Below are 20,548 nucleotides of genomic sequence, written 5' to 3'. Positions count from 1 at the left end.
AAAATCTAGCCGGGCGAGGTGGCGGGCGCCTGTAGTCCCAGCTACTCGGGAGGCTGAGGCAGGAGAATGGTGTAAACCCGGGAGGCGGAGCTTGCAGTGAGCTGAGATCCGGCCACTGCACTCCAGTCCGGGCGACAGAGCAAGACTCTGCCTCAAAAAAAAAAAAAAAGAAAGAAAGAAATTTTCACCTGTAGGAGTTGAAACTAGAAGGCTGTCCTGGTTCTCTCCTTGTGGCAGAGATAACCATGAAAGGCGTGCTGCTGTCTTGTGCCGCAAGCACGGGGGTGCAGACGCCACTCTGCCGCGTTGGAGGAGCCCTGCCTCATCCAGGTTCCCCTCCTGCCTCCCCTTGGGAGCTCCGCCCAGTGGCCCATCCGTCTTCTGTCCTGCAGCCTGAGATCTGTGAGCCTGGTATGTCCCGTCAGCTGGGACTCCTGGTGGCTAGAAGCACACATTTCTCTTGAGCTGTTTCAGCCAAGGCGGGTTGAGTCGTCTCAGAGAACCCAGGGGAGAGTCCAGCAGTCACAGTGGGGGCGGTGGGTCTCCCTGGGCCTTGGGAACAGCAGCCTGGGCTCACTGTCCATGTGGCCAGGTGCACGGTCACCACAGCCTGGTGGCAGTCATCTGCCTCCCGCAGACTTCTGCCAGCCACATGCCTCTGGCTTCACAGCAGAGGCGGAGCACCAAGGACTGAGCGCCTCCCGCACGTGCTGGTGCCCCTCTCCTGCAGAGTTCAGGCACCTGGGCACGGGCAAGGCAGGATCGAGGAGGCGAGGCCAGAGCCCGTCATCTGGCCGTGGGGTCCCCCCACACGTCTGGCCAGGCCAGCTTTCACTGTTTGATGTTTTGTACCTGAGCAGCATCTGTATTTCCGTACATGACCCATTTTTATCTTGTTAAAAGATTGGTAGTGGCATTAAAGGTATTGTGACTCAAGTAGGAAAGCTCACGCACACCCCTTCATCCCAAGGAGGACCAGGCTGTGTTTCCTCTGTCAGTGCCCGTGGCTTCTCCTTTCCCGGAGGTGTGGCCGCGGTCATGCCACCTGCTTTCTTATCTTCAGCCAGTGTGCCGTGAGTGTTTCTCCACGGTCCCTACAAGCCTGCAGGGGCTCTGCTTCCTTGCTTCTCCACTTGTTGCAGGGGCCTGGGTGCGTTGCTCCTTCACCCTTGACCTCTCGTGGATAACCATCTCACGACAGTCTTCATGCTAAAGTCCCCCCTCCCCTTCTCTGGGTCTACGTCATAGGTACATTTCTAGGACCGGGACTCTTGTGTGATGGACCTAATCCCCAACCTCCCTGGCCTGTATACAAATTATCACCCTAAGGCCGATAGAAATTCTGGCTCGAGCTTCCACAGTCCATTCTGTGTAAAAGTCCATTCTGAAAATGGGATGCTTCAAAACTATAGTTCTAGAAAGTTCTGCGGTTGTTTCCTAGTCCAGGGATAGTCATCATGGCCAGCCCATCCTGTGTGTTAACTCATTTGCTCCTTACCATGGCTGGATGAGGAGATGCTTCTGTTGACAGATGAGGAAACTGAGGCATGGAGGTTAAGTCACTTGCCTAGGGGCACTCAACTGGGGCGGGTGAGTGGCAGAGCAAGGTTTGAGCCAGGCGGTCTGGCTCCTGTGTCCTGTACTAGAGACCACAGCCTGGGGCCCTGGGGCAGGTGGGGTCTGAGGCCATCTGTCCTTGGCTCTGCCTCCTCCTCTGGAATGAATGGCCCTGGCATCCCGGTGCAGAGCAGTCGAGGCCTGACCGCACCCTGCAGCCAAAACAGGCACTTGCAATTTGGTGATGCCTCATCATGCCCTTCTCTCCTCTTCTTCCTGCACTTTGAAATTGCTCACTGCTTACTGCACATCTGCTAGAGATAACACAGCTATGTGTGCGTGAGTGTGTGTGTGGGATAACACAGCCACATGTGTGAGTGTGTGTGCGTGTGTGTGTGTGGGATAACACGGCCACATGTGTGAGTGTGTGTGTGTGTGGGGGGTTCTGCCTGCACCCTGGAGATAACACGGCCACATGTGTGTGTGTGTGGGATAACACGGCCACATGTGAGTGTGTGTGTGTGGGGGGGGTTCTGCCTGCACCCTGGAGATAATACGGCCACGTGTGCGTGTGTGCGTGTGTGGGAGATAACACGGCCACGTGTGTGTGTGCGTGTGTGTGTGAGATAACACGGCCACATGTGTGAGTGTGTGTGCATGTGTGTGTGGGATAACACGGCCACATGTGAGTGTGTGTGTGTGTGGGGGGTTCTGCCTGCACCCTGGAGATAATACGGCCATGTGTGCGTGTGTGCGTGTGTGGGAGATAACACGGCCACATGTGTGAGTGTGAGTGCGTGTGTGTGGGATAACATGGCCACATTGTGTGTGCATGTGTGTGTGGGATAACAGGCCACATGTGAGTGTGTGTGCGTGTGTGTGTGTGGGATAACACGGCCACATGTGTGAGTGTGTGTGCATGTGTGGGGGGGATAACATGGCCACGTGTGCGTGCGTGTGTGTGTGGGATAACACGGCCACATGTGTGAGTGTGTGTGCGTGTGTGTGTGATAACACGGGCACATGTGTGCGTGTGTGTGTGGGATAACACGGCCACATGTATGAGTGTGTGTGCGTGTGTGTGTGTGGGATAACACGGCCACATGTGAGTGTGTGTGTGTGTGTGTGGGATAACACGGCCACATGTGTGAGTGTGCGTGCGTGTGTGTGGGGGGTTCTGCCTGCACCCTGGAGATAATACGGCCACGTGTGCGTGAGTGTGTGCGTGTGTGTGGGGGTTGTGCCCACACCCTGAAGATGATAACACAGCCACAGCCCCATGTGTGCGTGTGTGCCTGGGGGTTGTGCCCACACCCTGAAGATAACACAGCCACATGTGTGCGTGTGTGCCTGGGGGTTGTGCCCGCACCCTGAAGATGATAACACAGCCACATGTGTGCGTGTGTGCCTGGGGGTTGTGCCCGCACCCTGAAAGCTGCGGGCCAGGAGAGGCCTAGAGACATTTGGCAGGAGCAGTGCTGTGCAGCCTGTGTTCTGCTCTCCATGCTTCCTGGCACTTAAAAAACTCTCTCATGATATTGCTCTAAAAGCAAAAAGGAAAACGGAAGGACTCGATACTCACATTTCAAAAGGACATTGTAAAATTTATGGTCTGTGCCTGGGGTGAGAAGCCCTTGTGCCTTCCTGGTGTGTTGCAGGTTTGGGTTGCAGGTTCCCGTTCAAGTTGCTAAGCCAGATCTGATTGTGCTGGTCAGGCTCACCTGCCAGGTGAGTGCGCGGCCGGCCCTACATGGAGATGTACCTGGTGCACTTGCCAGGTGAGCGCACGGCTGGCCTCACATGGAGATGTGCCCGGTGTGCCTGGCAGAGCCCTTTCAGGCTTTGCTTTCTAGGAGAGTGGTGGAGGAAATCAGTCCTTTCAAAACCTTTTTGTTTTTCTTTTATACAGCAAAAAGATGGCACCTTTGCAGCAGGGGGCTACATGCCCCCTCTCCGGTTTAAAGCACTTACCCTCTCTGTGGTGTTTGGAACCATGGTCGGCGGCATCCTTATCCCCAATGGTAAGGCGGGAGGGCTGCTCTAGTGCCGGCGGCATCCTTATCCCCAATGGTAAGGCGGGAGGGCTGCTCTAGTGCCGGGGACATCCTTATCCCCAATGGTAAGGCGGGAGGGCTGCTCTAGTGCCGGCGGCATCCTTATCCCCAATGGTAAGGCGGTGGGGGGGGCTGCTCTAGTGCCGGGGACATCCTTATCCCCAATGGTAAGGCGGTGGGGGGGGCTGCTCTAGGCAGGCGGCATCCTTATCCCCAATGGTAAGGCGGGGGGGCTGCTCTAGTGCCGGGGAGTGGGACCCGGGGGCTTCGGCATCAACCAAGACCTGCCCAGTTAGGAGCCGTCTTCTCTGGTCTCCTAAAAAAGTCTAGACACTTTGTCATTTTTTCTCTGGCCCACGGAGAAAGGCAGGGGATAAAATCTGGCAGCTTCAGCCAGGCACAGTGGCTCACGCTTGTAATCCCAGCACTTTGGGAGGTTGAGGCGGGCGGATCACCTGAGGTCGGGAGTTCAAGACCAGCCTGACCATCATGGAGAAACCCCGTCTCTACTAAAAATACAAAATTAGCCGGGCGTGGTGGCGCATGCCTGTAATCCCAGCTAGTCGGGAGGCTGAGGCAAAAGAATCACTTGAACCCGGGAGGAGGAGGTTGCTGTGAGCCGAGCCGAGATCACGCCATTGCACTCCAAGCCGGGCAACAGGAGAGAAACTCCGTCTCAAAAAAAAAAGAAAAAAAATCTGGCAGCTCGCCGGGCGCGGTGACTCACACCTGTAATCCCAGCACTTTGGGAGGCCAAAGCAGGCGGATCGCGAGGTCAGGAGATCGAGACCATCCTGGCTTACACGGTGAAACCCTGTTTCTACTAAAAATACCAAAAAATTAGCCGAGCATGGTGACGGGCGCCTATAGTCCCAGCTACTGGGAAGGCTGAGGCAGGAGAATGGCGTGAACCCAGGAAGCGGAGTTTTCAGTGAGCTGAGATCGCACCACTGCACTCCAGCCTGGGCGACAGAGCGAGACTCCGTCTCAAAAAAAAAAAAAAAAGAAAATCTAGCAGCTTGATGGAACAGCAGACACCCATTGACACCTGGGTGGAGAGAGACTGCGGTGCTGGGACACAGGCTCGATTTGTAGGACCAACTATTCTAGAACAGCGCATGCTGTCCTGTTGATTCTTTTGACTTCTGATTTTGTTGACGCATTACCAAGGGAAGCGTTGAAGGCCCTGAACGTATTTATGTTACCCAAATGCACCCGCTCCCTAGCAGACAAGACAGAGCTCATTATCATCAGATCCACAGGGGAACTCGCACTCACTCTCCCCAGGGAACAGCCCTAGAGGTGATCTGTCTGGGCTCCTGGCAGGGGCTGCAGCCTGGCACACACGCCAGGCCCTGGCTTCTCCACTTGCCCTTGGGTAAGTCCTGCCTGCCTAGGGCCACTCATGGAGCAGCAGGCAGGAGAGGCTGCGTGGGAGCCGTGCCGTGCGGAACCAGCATTTGGTTTCCGCAGGAAGTCCGTAGTGTCTGACTCTGTTTTTTATTTTTTTTGAGACGGAGTCTTGGTCTGTCGCCCAGGCTGGAGTGCAGTGGTGCGATCTCGGCTCACTGCAAGCTCCGCCTCCCGGGTTTACGCCATTCTCCTGCCTCAGCCTCCCGGGTAGCTGGGACTACAGGCGCCGCCACGTCGCCCGGCTAGTTTTTTGTAGTTTTTAGTAGAGACGGGGTTTCACCGTGTTAGCCAGGATGGTCTTGATCTCCTGACCTCGTGATCTGCCCGCCTCTGCCTCCCAAAGTGCTGGGATTGCAGGCATGAGCCACCGCGCCCGGCCGTGTCTTGACTCTTCAAAGATGAACCATCAGAGAATTCACCCCGGAGCCTAAATGCACTGTTGGAGGAATCAGCTGTTCTTGTCAGGCTTTCTGGGCAGAGAGGGCGTGTCTGCTCCCGGCTCTCGCCTGGACGGCCTTTCCTTCAATGCTGGCTTGCTCCCCTGTGTGCTGGGCAAAAAAGCTCGGGTCCCCTCCTGGCCGGAGCCCTTTCCCACTCATCCCTTCCTGTCCCTTCTCTTTCCTAGTGGAGACCATCCTGGGCCTTACGGGCGCGACCATGGGAAGCCTCATCTGCTTTATCTGCCCGGCACTGATCTCCAAGAAAATCCACAAGAACGCACTTTCCTCCCAGGTGCGCGCCGCTGGGGGCTGCCTGGGCCGCCGCTGATGCGTCTGGGCTGGGGCGAGGTGGAGTCGGAAGGGAAGCCCCTGGTTCAGCGTTTTCAGACGGGTTCTGTCAAGAAACTTAAAACCCACAAAAGGGCCTTGGTCCAGTCAGCCTGGGGAGCCCCGGGTTCACCAGGACACACGGTCTTTGCCCAGCAGGGCCACACCGACCTGCTCCGGCTGTGCATCGGGTTTTCCTGAGGCCAACTGTGCTGAGTCGTAAGCTCTTTCCCATGGTTTTCTGCAGTGACTGCTTGTCTATGGATCTGCTGCCAACTCCGAGTCCCCTCCCCAGCCACCCCCGCCGAGGCCACCACCCGCTGTTGTTCCTGGTACAACCCTCGCGCGGCGGTCTGTGCACGTCCACTCCGGCGGCGGTCTGTGCGCGCGCATGTGCATTTTTCTTTCATTGTAACACAGCTTCCTGCTGCTTTTCTCAAAATCCTGTGCAGGTCGCGTTGCCTCACAGCCGTGGGCACAGAACTGCCTGGCTATTTTTAGCCATTTCATGGTGTTCTGTGGTAGAAAAATTCCATAATCCCAGTCTCCGAAGGACTAACCTCTCCAGTCTTCTGCTATTGCAGACAAAATTGTGCTGAATATGTGTTCGTGAGCATGTCGACGTGTTTGAGCATGCGTCTGTAGGAAGCCTTCTAGAAGTGGAATCCTGTGTCAGGGGTGTGAGCATTTGTAAACGTGCTGGCTCTACCCAAATTGCCTGCAGCGTCACTCCCAGCCAGACCCAAGGCTTCTGTCCCCGCACCCAGGACCTTCCAGGCTTCCTCATTCTTGGCCTCTCTGGCGGGAACTTGAGCGTCTTCGTGAGTTTAGAAGCCATTTGAGTTTCTTTGTCTGTGAACTGCCTGGGGTCTTTGCTCACTTTTTAGGGAGTTGTTGAGCTTTTTCTTACTGGTGTATATTGATAATTTTTTTTTCTCTTTTGAGACAGAGTTTCACTCTTGTTGCCCAGGCTGGAGTACAGTGGTGCAATCTCAGCTCACTGCAGCCTTCGCCTCTGGGGTTCAAGTGATTCTCCTGCCTCAGTCTCCCAAGTAGCTGAGATTACAGGCACACGTCACCACACCCGGCTAATTTTGTATTTTTAGTGAGACGGGGTTTCTCCATGTTGGTCACACTGGTCTTGAACTCTTGACCCCAGGTGATCCACCCGCCTCGACCTCCCAAAGTGCCGGGATTACAGGTGTGAGCCCCACACTCGGCCTCAACCTGGTAAGTTTTTACAAAGTGAACCACGTGGAACCACCATCCGGAGCAGACATAGGACATCCCATAGGACATGCCTCACTGTCATCCACCCCCACCGCAAAGATCACTGCCCATCTGTCCGCCAGCATTCTAGAATGATCTTGCGTGTCTTCAAGTTGTGGTAAATAGATTCTTACAGTGTACGTTAGAATACATGTCCACGTGTGTCAGCTGCTTCTTCAGCATCTCGGCTCACTGCGATCTCTGCCTCCTGGGCTCAAGCAATTCTCCTGCTTCAGCCTCCTGAGTAGCTGGGATTCCAGGTGTGCGCCACTACACCCATCTAATTTTTGTATTTTTAGTAGAGATGGGGTTTTACCATGTTGGCCAGGCTGGTCTCAAACTCCTGACCTCAAATGATCCACCTGCCTCAGCCTCCCAAAGTGCTGGGATTATAGACGTGAGCCACTGCGCCTGGCCCCTTACTGATTTTTTAATCATCTTGTTTATGAGTTGTGAGAAAGGTATGATAATTCCTACTGTAATTGTAGATTTATTTGTCCTTTTAGTTCTATCACTTTTTGCTTTTTAGTTTGAAGCCATGTTATTAGGAGCAGACAGATTGAAGTTGGTCACATCTACGTTTTGAACTGACTTTTATCTTGTTGACTACTCCTTTTTATCGTTGGAAACACTTTCTCCTTCAAGCTGGCTGTGCAGCTAACTTCGCTCTGCTTTGGGTTCGTGTTTGCCCAGGATGGCTTGCTTCATCCCTTTTGATTTCTCTGGTCCATTATAGTCACCGTGTGTCTCTTATAACAGCATGTAGGTGACTTTTGTCTTGTTATTATTCAGTCTGTGAATGGGAGTATTTAAGACTATGTACGGTTAATATAATAACTGATTTTGGGGGGAAAACTTTCAACTTATGTCCTATTTGTCTCATGTGTCCTTTTTCTGTTTTTTACTTTTTCTTTCTTTGGATCAATCAAACATTTAAATATTTACTCTTCTTTTAGCTTGTTGGTACATTTCGATCTTTCTAACGATTATACTAGGCAGTTTATAACAACCCTTATTTAAAACTCCACAAGTGCCGGGCGCGGTGGCTCACGCCTGTAATCCCAGCACTTTGGGAGGCTGAGACGGGCGATCACGAGGTCAAGAGATCAAGACCATCCTGGCTAACACGGTGAAACCCCATCTCTACTAAAAATGCAAAAAAAAAAATTAGCCGGACGTGGTGACGGATGCCTGTAGTCCCAGCTACCCGGGAGGCTGAGGCAGGAGAAGGGCGTGAACCCGAGAGGCAGAGATTGCGGTGAGCCAAGATCACGCCACTGCACTCCAGCCTGGGTGACAGAGCGAGACTCTGTCTCAAAAATAAATAAATAAAACTCTACAAGACATCGTTGTTGTTGTTTCAAATAGTAGTTATGGAGCCAGGCATGGTGGCTCACGCCTGTAATCCCAGTACTTTGGGAGGCTGAAGCAGGAGAATCACCTGAACCCGGGAGGTGGAGGTTGCAGTGAGCCGAGATCGCACCACTGCACTCCAACCTGGGCAACAGAGCGAGAGACTCCACCTCAAAAAAAAGAAAAAGAAAAAGAAAAAAGTATTTATATTGATTCTTTATGGCTTCTTTTTTTTTTTGTCATGGGGTCTTGTTTTCTAGTGTGCCTGGTATTTTGCAGATGTTGTGTTTGAGAAATCATAGAAGTTCTGGGTGACATTGTCATCCATCCATCATACAGGGGATAGGCAGAAGGCCTGCATCCCATTGAGGCAAATGTGTTTCCAGTTGGCCTTGTTCCTAGGGTACAGCCCTTCTGGGGTCTCAGCTGGGCAGTGACACCCTCAGATGGTGGAATCTTCTGCTTGGCATTCGTCTTGCTCCTTTCTGCATAGCTCGTAGCTGGCAAGTGCTTTGGGGGAGATTTGTGCATGCAGAATGTGGAGTGACATGCTTCTCTGAGGTTTCCTTCTTTCCCTCGAGTTCTGGCTGCTGGGGCACCCTCATTCGTACTTCTCGGTGCCCAGCCCTGTGAGTGTGCCCAGGCTCTAGGCTGTTGCGTTCTCTTGTCCTGTCTGCTTAGTCCCAGTCATCGGTGAGGCTCCAAGGACAACAGGCTCAACCTCTCTGTGACTGAGGGCTCTTCTCTGTCCTCTGGGATCCAGACCTCTCAAGTCTGAGCTGACAAAGTTATTCACCAGTGTCTTTGGTTGGGTGTTTTTATTGTTTTTATCCAGCTTTTACCGTTGTTTTAAAGGGGAAGACCAGTTTGATACCAGCTGTTAAGCCATAGCTTGAGGAGGAAGTTTCTTGGTGAGTTTTAGGAACTTCAGATGGCATGAGAGGCTCAGCCTCTGCCCATCAGATGTCACATGTCCTACTATGCCAGGTCCCATGTTTTAGTCCACTGGGCTTTCTTTCTTTTTTTTTGAGACGGAGTCTCGCTCTGTCCCGCTGGCTAGAGTACAGTGGCGCGATCTCGGCTCACTGCAAGCTCCGCCTCCTGGGTTCACGCCATTCTCCTGCCTCAGCCTCCTGAATAGCTGGGACTACAGGTGCCCGCCACCGCGCCCGGCTAATTTTTTTTATTTTTTAGTAGAGACCGGGTTTCACCGTGGTCTCGATCTCCTGACCTTGTGATCCGCCCGCCTTGGCCTCCCAGAGTGCTGGGATTACAGGTGTGAGCCACCGCGCCCAGCCCCACTGGGCTTTCTTAGAAAAAAAGTCTGTTCTGTGAGTTGGCAGGAGAAAGAAGGAAAGAAAGAAGGGAGGGAGGGAGGGAGGAAGAAAGGAAAGAAAGAGAAATAAAGAGTTATAGTTAGAATTTCCGCACTCCAGTATTATTTTAAAATAATTCCTCCCTCATTTTTTCTAATATTTTAATGACTTTTTTTTTTTTAATTTAAATCTTGGGTCCGCCTGTATTTTATTTTGGCGTAAGAAACAAAGTATGTATCCTGAGTTTGTTTCTAGGTGGTTCCCTAGTCGTCAGACATGATTTATTGAATAATCATCACTGATGGGAAATGGTGTCACTATTGTAGATTAAATTCTTGTGTGTATTCAGGCCTCACTTGGGACCTGTGTTTTACTTATTGGCTGGTCTGTCCTTCCGTACCGTGTTAGTTGTGTCTTGCATGTTCGTTGCACACCCTGGTGACACTTACCGAGCTGTGACTCGTGGCTCTTGGAACACTTTAAATTCTCGTCCCGCCTCTTGGCTGTGAATAATACATTTTCTGCATAGTCTTCTTTGTTTTATTTTCTGTATGAATGTTGGAATCAGCTGATCTGACTCTTAACAAAAAATTCGTCCTGCTTTTTATCTTTTGGTCTAACTGGGCTTCTTGAAACTATAGATTAACTTGGGAATTGCTGTCTTTACACTGCAGCGGACGTGCAGGTGTCCACGCGATTCCCCTGCCTAGCAGGAGGGCACCGCGTTTGGCTTCTCCAGACCTCACGAGGTCCTTCGTCCCCGTCTGTTTCCCAGGCTGCTGTTGGCTGCACGGCACGCTATCCTGGATCTCTTTTCCCCCTGGATTTTCTAAGTGGCTGTTTGTGTAAAGGGAAGCCAGCGATTTCATAGGTGACATTTTCACTCGTTCACCTTACTGTACTCCTGCTGGATCTCTTGGCTTTTCACCTGCAGCTAATGATGATGTCACCTCCCTCTTTCCAGTTGCTGCAGCACTTCCTCCTCTCTTGCCCGTGTGTGGCGTCACGCGCCTGTGGCCACGGCGCTGCTGGTGTAAGTGGCTGGCGCGTCACTGACTCACTAGTGTTGAACCGTTAACCCAGTGCTGGCTTTTGACTTGATGTGTAGACGTGTAGACAAACGCAGAGAATCGAGTGAAAGAAGCATCTCTCTGTGCCTGCTTTGCCATGGTTTTTAGAAGCTAGAAAGCGCATTGAGTCACATTCACCGCGGTTTGGCTGTGTGTGGAGGAGACGGAGAGGTTTCTTTTTCCTTCTGACTTGGGTCTGGTGTGTCCTGTTCCCCGCGCTCCTGTGGCTCTGCAGTAGGTCGTGGAGCCAGCAGACAACGTGTGCCATCCGCTCAGCATGCCCTGTTTCCTTAGGTATGGAGATGCCAACAGCACAAGGCCATACCCAGGGCCTGTGGCACAGCATCTCGGCCTGGCCACTGTCCCAGGGGCTCCGGCCGCGCCACGGAGGGGCACAAGCCTGGGTCTGTGCCTCGGCCCGTCTGAGTAGTCTGGGCGATGTGGTGCCTGTACCCGGCCCAGGGACCTCAGGAAGAGCCAAAACTGGTGCTATGCTGGGGTGTCCAGGGAAGTGGGGACACCTGTGTGGTGGTTGAATCAAGGCTGTGCTGGAGAAAGATGTGAAAAGAAGGAATGTTCCAGCTCGTCCTCAAATCAACTGGGGGCAGGAAGATAGGTCAGCCCTGAGACCATCGAAAAGATATGTCCGTCACCACGTGTTTTGTTCTTTGTTTTTTGAGATGGACTGTCACTCTGTCCTCCAGGCTGGAGTGCAGTGGTGTGATCTTGGCTCACTGCAAGCTCTGCCTCCCGGGTTCAAGCGATTCACCTGCCTCAGCCTCCCCAGTAGCTGGGATTACAGATGTGCGCCACCACAACCGGCTAATTTTTGTATTTTTAGTAGAGACGGGGTTTCACCGTGTTGGCCAGGCTGGTCTTGAACACTCCTGACCTCAGGTGATCCACTTGCCTCGGCCTCCCAAAGTGCTGGGATTACAGGCGTGAGCCACCACACCCCCCCGTTTCGTTCTTTATTTTGAAAGTCAGAAAAGTCGAGGGTCTCTCCGATCCTGAGTGAGGCTGGGGCTTTAGTCTCGCTGCCCGGGAACCATGAGCGGGTGGGGCAGCAGGCGGCTTAGAAGGTGTCTGAGGGCCATGCAGAGGGTGGATCCCTGGGGCACAGGAGGCCGCCTCACAGGGGCGTACCCAGAGGGCAGTAGTCCCCAAAAGGCCTAAAAGCCGGCCCCTGCTCCTGGAAGATGTAATGAAATGAACACTGACTCTCAGACACGAGCCACCAGCGCGGCGTCTGCCTGTAACCAGAGAGGATCCCCGAGGCCTGCTGAGGCTTGGGCCCTTGCTGGGTGGGTGCCTGGATGCTAACCGGGCTGCCCTGAGACCCACATTGAGGCGCGTGGTGCAGAGCAACCAGAGCCCCGCCTCCAGCTGTGCTTTTTATGACGGAAGTGCGGAGTGTGGACTCGCGCATGTCTACATATGTGGAGCGAAAGTGAGTTTTCTCCCCTGCCCCGTTGCTTCTCTCTGCATTTGAGTCAGTGATGCCTTGTGTGTCTGGAGGCCCTGATCACTTCTGCAGGGGAGGGTGCTGTGATCCGGGCAGTGCGTGGCCCCTGGTCAGGTCCCTGGATTTCCAAGCTCAGGTGAGACGTCTGGAGTGGGCTTGCATTCCTCCTATCGGCCGGCTCTGCGGCTGTGTTGATCTGATCGCTGCAGAAATGAAAGTCACGGGGTGCTCTGAAACCAGGTGTCTGGCACACTGGTCCTGTTGAACGACCGTGTCCTCAAAGGAAGTTCTTCGGCTCTGCAGGAAGCTGTGCTGGAAGGCACAGGACTGGAGGCTGGGCTGGGGCTCCATGGGCTTCCCCCTGCCACTGAGCCTGGGCAGCCGCTGCGGTCCCCATAGGCCCCCCAAGTTCCCCAGCTGTCCCATCTGTGCCCAGTTAGAAGCGAGGGTGTGCTGCCCTGCAGGGCAGGGTTCCTACACTGGGGCTTCCCAGAGCTTCCAGACAACATGGTCTCCTGTCCAGGCACTTCCTGGTGGGTCGGGTTAAATTTCCATCCAGACCCTTTACCCCAGGTGGCCCGAGCCTGGTCTCTGCCCCGTGCTGGCTGGCAGAGGCCTCGATGGGAGGGCAGGGCCCTGAAGACAGAGGTCCAGGGGCAGCTCTGGTGTAGGAGAGGTCACAAAGGCTGTAACGGGCCCCCAAGGCCTGCCTCTGATGGCCTTTCCTTCTGGCATCAGGTCTCTAAGCCATGACCACCCATGTCACCCACTGACAGCTGCTGCCGGGCAGGCCTTTCCACACGTGCTCCCTACACAGATCACATAGCCTCGGGAGATTTCAGGTTTCTTCCTTGTTTTATTATCTTAAGACTGCTTTGGTCACCTTCCGGACACCACCACTGCCCCGGGACTCTTCCCTTCGCCGCCAGGAAGATGTCATGTGGCTGAAGGGGCCTCCACAAATGCAGAACATTTGGGGCCAGGGTGAGGCAGTCCCTGCGGGCCGCCGAGCCTGCAGGCCTTGCCCGGACCTCCCGAGCATACAGCAGACAGTGGCCCATGTGCACCTGGGGCAGGCCTGCCGTCACCACATGCTCCGGCCAGCTGTCGTTACTGCCAAGGCCTTGGGCTCCGTGGGCATCCTACAAGCCCCGAGGCACACGGCGGCCGGGCTGTCTTCGGCGGAGCTCACTGACCTCAGAGCCTCAGCAGCCCCTGGCGTCCGGAGACACCAGCACTAGCCCAGTGCTTCCGGGTGGCAGAGAAGGAAGTGGAGGAAGCGGTGTCTCCGCCGGGTTGTCTTTTTCAGTCGCCGCCAGCTTCAGAGAGTGCGGGTCCTTCCCGCCAGGGAGCCCTCGCCTCTCATTGTGTTGGGCCAGGGAGGTCTCACCAGTTCTTCTGAACGGATTCTGTCCCTCCCGCTCTGGCCTGAATGGCTGGCATAGCTCTGACAGGGTTGGCCCATGACTCCAGCTGGCCGGGAGGGCATGTCAGCCACAGGCTGGATGCCAGTAGTGCCGCCATGCTCTGAGAGCAGCGCATCAGGGCTCAGCCCTCTCCCAGCGGTCAGGAGCTTCGCCGGCAGGCGGGCCCAAGTCTCCCTGGGAGTGGCCACCTGTCCTCAGGCAGGGCTGACTGCGCGCCTTTCCCACCCTCGGGGGACTTTGTCGTGTCCCCTCTCCTCGTGCCTCACCCCGTCTCTGAGCCTCTCTGCCAGGCCAGTTTTATGCCCTCAGCAGGAACGGGGCCAGCTGTGACTCCTGCCCTGGGGTCTTTGTCTCCTCAGGTGGTGCTGTGGGTCGGCCTGGGCGTCCTGGTGGTGAGCACTGTCACCACACTGTCTGTGAGCGAGGAGGTCCCCGAGGACTTGGCAGAGGAAGCCCCCGGCGGTCGACTTGGAGAGGCCGAGGGTTTGGTGAAGGCAGAGGCAGCGCGACTCTCAGGTATGCCCACCCTGGCCCTCTGAGCCTTCTCAGGGCAGGTGCCCACTGGGCATCTCCTGGGTCTGGTCCAAGGATTGTGCTTATCTGCTCAGTGGCCTCTGTCCTATGTGGGTGCAGCCAGCGAGATGGAGCCACCAGCCTTGCCCATGAAGATGCTCTGTGCACCACGGCTGGCCGTGGGGTGACCGCCTATATGCGGGGAACGTGGGACAGGAGTGGCCGCCTGTATGCGGGGAACGTGGGACAGGAGTGGCCGCCTGTATGCGGGGAACGTGGGACAGGAGTGGCCGCCTGTATGCGGGGAACGTGGGACAGGAGTGGCCGCCGGCCTGGATGCCTGCCACTCGGTGGGCTAGGTGGGGTGTACGTTTCTGAGTGTTGCTCACATGCTGTTCATTTGAGAATGTCGGTTTCTCCAGTTTTCTCCTGGACAGGGTCGGCGATCAGGCCTCAGTTTGGTTTGCTGCTTCAGGTTATTATTTGTTCTCCAGGACCGTGGGTGGAGTTAGGACCGTGAGCCCTCATGCAGCTAGCTGCAGGCCACTTTGGGACAGGCCCCGCGGTGCCCCGTAATCTCGACGCCTCCGTCTGTGGCACAGTCCCGGCCGCGGTGCCCGTAACCCCGACGCCTCCGTCTGTGGCACAGTCCCGGCCGCGGTGCCCGTAACCCCGACGCCTCCGTCTGTGGCACAGTCCCGGCCGCGGTGCCCGTAACCCCGACGCCTCCGTCTGTGGCACAGTCCCGGCCGCGGTGCCTGTAACCCCGACGCCTCCGTCTGTGGCAGAGCCCGGGGTGGAGAGATACTTGTTTCCTGAGTGTGGCTTTCCAGGTGCAGCTGCAGCTCCGTGGCCTGGATGGCTACTGCCTCCCTGACCCTCCCCGGCCTAGAGAGGGAGTGCCACACAGGGCGGCCCTGCAGGCAGCAGACCTCCCCGGGCCCAGGCCTGCCCAGGAGCTCTGAGTGGCACCAGGCAGGCATGGGCAGGTAGGTGCTGTCCACGATGACCTTCATGCTGGGGTCTTCTGCCCCTGACAACAGCCGCGTTTATTCGTCCACAGTGCCTGTGTGTACAGCACCTCCAACACACCCTGAGCGGAGGCCCCGCTCAGTCAGATTCACTGGGCGTCGTCTGCACACCACCCTGGGAGCCCTGGTGAGCAGTACTGGCTGTGGCTGGGGGTCTCAGGTCGCTGTGGAGGTGCTGGCCAGTGACTTCTGCCTCGGGAAGGGGCCTCCACTTCTGTAATGGACAGGAGGAGAGGTCCGCTGAAGGGAGCCCCTGGCTTCTGCTGAGCATGTGGGGCCCGTCTCAGCCGTGACCCTGGGGCTTGTTGTCATCTCTGTTCTGAGCTCCGCACTCCTGTGCCTGGAAAGCTCCTTCCCAGCGTTGTCACTTCATACACGCCCTCCGAGGGTCTCCCTGGATCCGCTGTGCTCAGATTTGCCAAGGATGACTGTTCCTGGATGGCGAAGGTGGGCAGGGGAGCCCTGCCTTCTGGGTTCCCTGCAGCTGGCGGGGCTGTGCTTGGGGACAGTTGGGGTCACCAGAGAAAAACATGAGTGTTCCAAAGCAGCCGGTGGCTGCCAGCTGCCTTGCGTTGGATTTGATAATTCGGACTGGAAAAAAGTCCACCTGGAGTGGCAGGTGGGTGTTTTGCACCCACCTCAGCTGGTGCCCCAGGCTCGGTGCTGCCTGAGCAGGGCCACTTGTTGCTGTCCAGGCCTCTGGGCTAGAGTGGGCGCTGACACGGAAACTGTCAGTTGGTCCAGTGTGCTGGGACCCTGGCCTAGGCAGTGAGGGGTGTCGCCCTTGTCTAGCGGGCTGCTGGGGAATGGACTTCTCTTCTCAGTGCCAGCCAGCAGGAGGCTTCCCGTCCCCCGAGCACTGCACGGCCTCTGCTTGCGGCCGGTGCAAGCAGCTGTATCCTGTCATGAGGCTTGAGTGGGCCGTGGGCCTCCGGCTCACCTGGTGCCCTCCGAGGCCACATCTGGTTTCTATTTCTTCCACGAGGCTGTAACAAAACACATGGCCCCTCTCAGAACCACATGCCGCTTGTTTTTAGCGTGTCTCCGATTTTTCAGCCCCGGCTCCCCATGGTAGATGGGCTGCCTGGCTGAGGCTGAGCCGGGGTCGAGGGTCCTGCACCGATGTGCGCTCCCTGTCGGACGGCTGAGCGGAGTTTTATTGGTCTCCTTGATGCTGCAGAGGCCAAAAATGGTACCTGTTGACCGGGTGAGAGTCCTGCGTGGCCCTGGACTACGGCTGGGAATCCCATCCTCGTGCAGATATTGTGGTTAGACGCGCACAGCCTGGGCCCCATGCGTGGCCTTGCAGGTCTTTGTGAGCATGGCTGAGTCCCTGCAAAAGCTCATGAAGACGGTGACCTTGAAAGCCCGGAGTCGGGCTGTTCATACCTCCTCTCTCTAGCACCCTGGAGGCTAGGGGCGGGTTTGGGTTTTGTGACATCTGTTCCTTTCTTGGAGCTACAGGTCCCCCGTCCCTCCTGGTTCCTGCATGCCCCTCATTTGCTGCACGGGGCAGCACAGCAGGGCCCTCACCCCTCAGGCACCCTCGTGCCCGCTTCCCTAGTGGGGCAGGCACAGCTGCACTTCCACTCAGTGAGAAAATGAGGCAGTGGCCTGGCTAAGAAGGGAGCCAGAATGCGGTGATAGGGGACGGAATGAGGGTCTGGCTGGGTGTCGACGGGTCGTGCGTGTTGGTGCAGGGGCAGAGATGGCCACAGTTCTGTGTGCTCAGGCCCAAGTGGGGACACACGGCCCCCACGCATGGAGCCAGGTCACGTGGCTCAACACAAACCAGAGGCTGCGGGAGGCAGGACCCTTTGGAATCTGGCCAGGTCCTGTGCAGCTGGCACAGTTATCTCAGACAGTGAAATCAGCTCCCTGCCATTTCAAGACAGCAGCAGAAACACAGCACAAAATTATAACAGGAGGAGAGGTGTGGGGGACACAGCAAAGGAGCTATCAGAAGCCTTCTCCGGGCCAGTGTGGTGGCTTACACCTGGAATCTCAGCACTTTGGGAGGCCAAGGCAGGAGGATCACCTGAGGTCAGGAGTTTGAGATCAGCCTGGCCAATATGGTGAAACCCCGTCTCTACTAAAAATACAAAAATGAGCCGGTGTGGTGGCTGGATGCTGAGGTGGGAGGATCACTTCAGCCTGGAAGGTCGGGGCTGCAGGGAGCCAAGATGGCACCACTGCACTCCAGCGTGGGTGACAGAGTGGGACCCTGTCTCTTAAAAAAAAAAAAAAAGCTTTCTCAGTAGGGCATTGCTCCAGCAGGGTAGCGATGTCCCCACAGCCAGAGGAGAGAAGGGAGAAGCATGTGGCCCTAAGTCTCTCACAGACCATTCCGTGCTGTGTGGAAAATTCGGAGCTTCTTCCGCCTCCCAAGAGACAGCAGCGGTGCCAGCCGCAGTGGAGGCAAAAGCAGTGGTGAGGAGGTTCCGCCTGCTGGAGGCTATACCAGGGCCTGTGTTGCCAGCCCAGACACCCGGGTACCAGGAGCCAGATGGCCTGGGATTCCCTTTCACGTTCGGAAAGATGAGACCATGAGGTCGTCGGTCAGCTATGTGTGGAAGACTGGGCTGTAAAGCCAAGCCCTTAATGAGTAATCCTTTCTCATGGCAGCATCAAGGGAAAGTCAGAAATCAGCTATTGGAAAAGTTGCCTAAAAGCAGGGACTAGCTTTTAAAAGTCACGTCAGCGGCCATTGTTCCCGCCTCTTGCGAGTGTGGCGCCCTGGGATCCCGAGCCTCCTCATGAACCTGGGGTGGCGCTCGAGTGGATGAGGAACTCCGTCAGTGGGATGCCGGGACCATGGTTTTTTTTGGTTTTATTTTTGTTTTTTTTTTGAGATGGAGTCTCGCTCTGTCATCCCGGCTGGACTGCAGTGGCCGGATCTCAGCTCACTGCAAGCTCCGCCTCCCGGGTTTACATCATTCTCCTGCCTCAGCCTCCCGAATAGCTGGGACTACAGGCACCCGCCACCACGCCCGGCTAGTTTTTTATATTTTTTAGTAGAAACGGGGTTTCACCGTGTTAGCCCGGGTGGTCTCGATCTCCTGACCTTGCGATCCACCCGTCTTGGCCTCCCAAAGTGCTGGGATTACAGGCTTGAGCCATCGCTCCCGGCCACCGGGACCATGTTTAAAAGTCGCTTCTTCTGGGGACCATCTGACGTGACTGTCTCCATCTGTGCTGATCACAAGGCACACAGAGGGAGCCACGGCGGGTCCAGGCTGGCAGCCTGCAGAGCCACCTTGCCGACTCTTGGGGTCTGGACGGCAGCGTCGCTGGCCTCCCTGCCCGTCCGTGCTGGCCTCCGGTCTGGAGTGGACGCCAGCCTTGAATGTGGGGTTGGGGACGCATTAGATGTTGCCCCTTTCCCTCCAGGTCACCATCTCCAAGTCCCTGAGCGTGTCTGACTCCAAAGACCGAGTCCTGAGCTGTGGCCTTGGCAGCCTCTGGGCCTCCCTGCCCAACTGGACAGCAGGGAGGAAAGTCTGAGAGATCCGCCTCCGCCGTGGCCCAGTCGTGGCCTCTGTCACTTGTTAGGAAGGTGTGTGTTTCTGTGCGTGCCAGGAGCTGGGAACCTGCGTCAGCACCCGGCAGTGAGGAGCTGCTGGGACAGAGCCTTACACGGCATCCCTGGCGCCGGGTGCCAATGACACCCACAGGTCGTGGTTTTTTGTGACTGGAGATGATTTTTTTTTCTTTTTGAGACAGAATCTCGCTCTGTTGCCCAGACTGGAGTGCGCTGGCACGATACTGGCCAACTACAGCCTCCACCTCCCAAGTTCAAGCGATTCTCCCACCTCAGCCTCCCGAGTAGCCTAGAGTATAGGTACGGCACCACACCCGGCTAATTTTGTATTTTTTGTTGAGACAGGGTTTCGCCAGGATGGTGTTAAACTCCTGACCTCGAGTAGTCTTCCTGCCTCGGCCGCACACCTGGCCTGGAGGCGATTTTTGAAGCCGAATGAGGGGGACGGTGGCTCTGCGGCGGCACCTCCGCTGGGTGTTCCTGGGGGGATGGAGCTGTCCCTCTTGGCCGTGGCCGCCTCTACTGTGGCTTAGCCGGGTGCATTGCTGGCCTCTTAGGAGAAGAAATTCAGACGCCAGAGATCTCCTCCCTCCTGAAGAGCTCAGTCGTGAGCTGGCGGGGGCACTCCCCACACAGGGCCCCTTTCTGTCTTTGCGCAACCTGTGTTCATGTCGAGATCCGAAGCGGCTGGCAGCACTCAGATGTTTTTCAGTTGCTAATTTTGAAGTTTTGTGTTAGTTTTACTGCAGCCAAGAGGCACTGCCTGCAAACTGTCCCTGACGCAAAGGTCGGCTGCGCTGTGGAAGAGGCTGTGTGCATTGCCCGCGGACAGCTGCAGAGTGCCAGGCGTGAAGGCTGTGAGCGTGGCCCTCGGCTGGTCAGCTGCTGCCGGCGGCGGGGAGCCAGGACGCTCGCGCAGCCTTCCCGCAGGTGCCCGTGCAATCCAGCAACACTTGCAAAACGCTGAGAGGCGTGGCATTTCCAGGAGGTTCTCCAAAGAAAGGGACCTCTGGGGCAGTTCCCGGCTCACCGTGCTCGCTTCCCATCCTGCGGCTCCTGCACCCACATGGAGCTCCCGCTGGAGCCCCAGACGGTCGTTCATGGCCTGAGGAACTGAATTTTGCTTCGTGCTGAGAAAATGACTTCTTAGAGGCAACTTGTTCTCTGACAACGGAGATTTCCTTTGTTTTGCTCTATTTTCCCTTCCCCTCGTCAGCCTCCGCTTCTTCACGTAGTAATCCATTGGACAGGCCCTCTTGATTGACAGTCGTGGCTCGTTTCTGCATGGAGCCGCTGCTGAGGCTTAATCATGTGACGGCGACTGGTGTGTTTTCACCTGCTCTGGCGGGTGGCCAAACGCTTATAGAACTGATCACTTGGGCCGGGTGCGGTGGACCACTTGAGGTCAGGAGTTTGAGACCAGCCTAGCCAATGTGGTGAAACCCTGTGTCTACTAAAGATATACAAAAATCAGCCAGGCGTTGTGGCAGGTGCCTGTAATCCCAGCTACAGGAGGCTGAGGCATGAAAATTGCTTGAACCTGGGAGGCAGAGGTTGCGGTGAGCTGAGATTGCGCCACTGCACTCCAGCCTGGGCGACACAGCAGGAGTCCATCTTAAAAAAACAAAACAAAACAAAACACAACAGTTGAATGTGTTACTTAGCTAAACTGTAGAGCCTAGTGTCTGCTTTCTGTTAACTGGTTTATTAACCAGTAGGGTGGTACCTGTCCTCTACCGTTTGTCTAGGACTCTCAACTCCAAATTGACAAC

General features: G+C 55.8%; 1 protein-coding gene across 4 annotated transcripts in view; it reads left to right on the top strand.

The window, feature by feature from the left end:
* Positions 1 to 20,548, top strand: part of SLC38A10 (solute carrier family 38 member 10) — a 51,827-nt gene that overhangs the window by 22,099 nt on the left and 9,180 nt on the right. For all 4 annotated transcript variants that reach the window (XM_033182579.1, XM_033182581.1, XM_033182580.1 and 1 more), the window contains 3 exons: positions 3,467 to 3,578; positions 5,650 to 5,756; positions 14,051 to 14,207. In XM_033182579.1, coding sequence (XP_033038470.1) covers positions 3,467 to 3,578; positions 5,650 to 5,756; positions 14,051 to 14,207 — 376 coding nt within the window. The remainder of the gene's footprint in view (positions 1 to 3,466; positions 3,579 to 5,649; positions 5,757 to 14,050; positions 14,208 to 20,548) is intronic.

This window comes from Trachypithecus francoisi, unplaced genomic scaffold, assembly GCF_009764315.1.
Source record: "Trachypithecus francoisi isolate TF-2019V2 unplaced genomic scaffold, Tfra_2.0 Lachesis_group20, whole genome shotgun sequence".
In the NCBI taxonomy this organism is placed as follows: domain Eukaryota; kingdom Metazoa; phylum Chordata; class Mammalia; order Primates; family Cercopithecidae; genus Trachypithecus; species Trachypithecus francoisi.
Note: the sequence above shows the minus strand (reverse complement) of the source record. Positions and strands in the feature narration are given on the sequence as shown.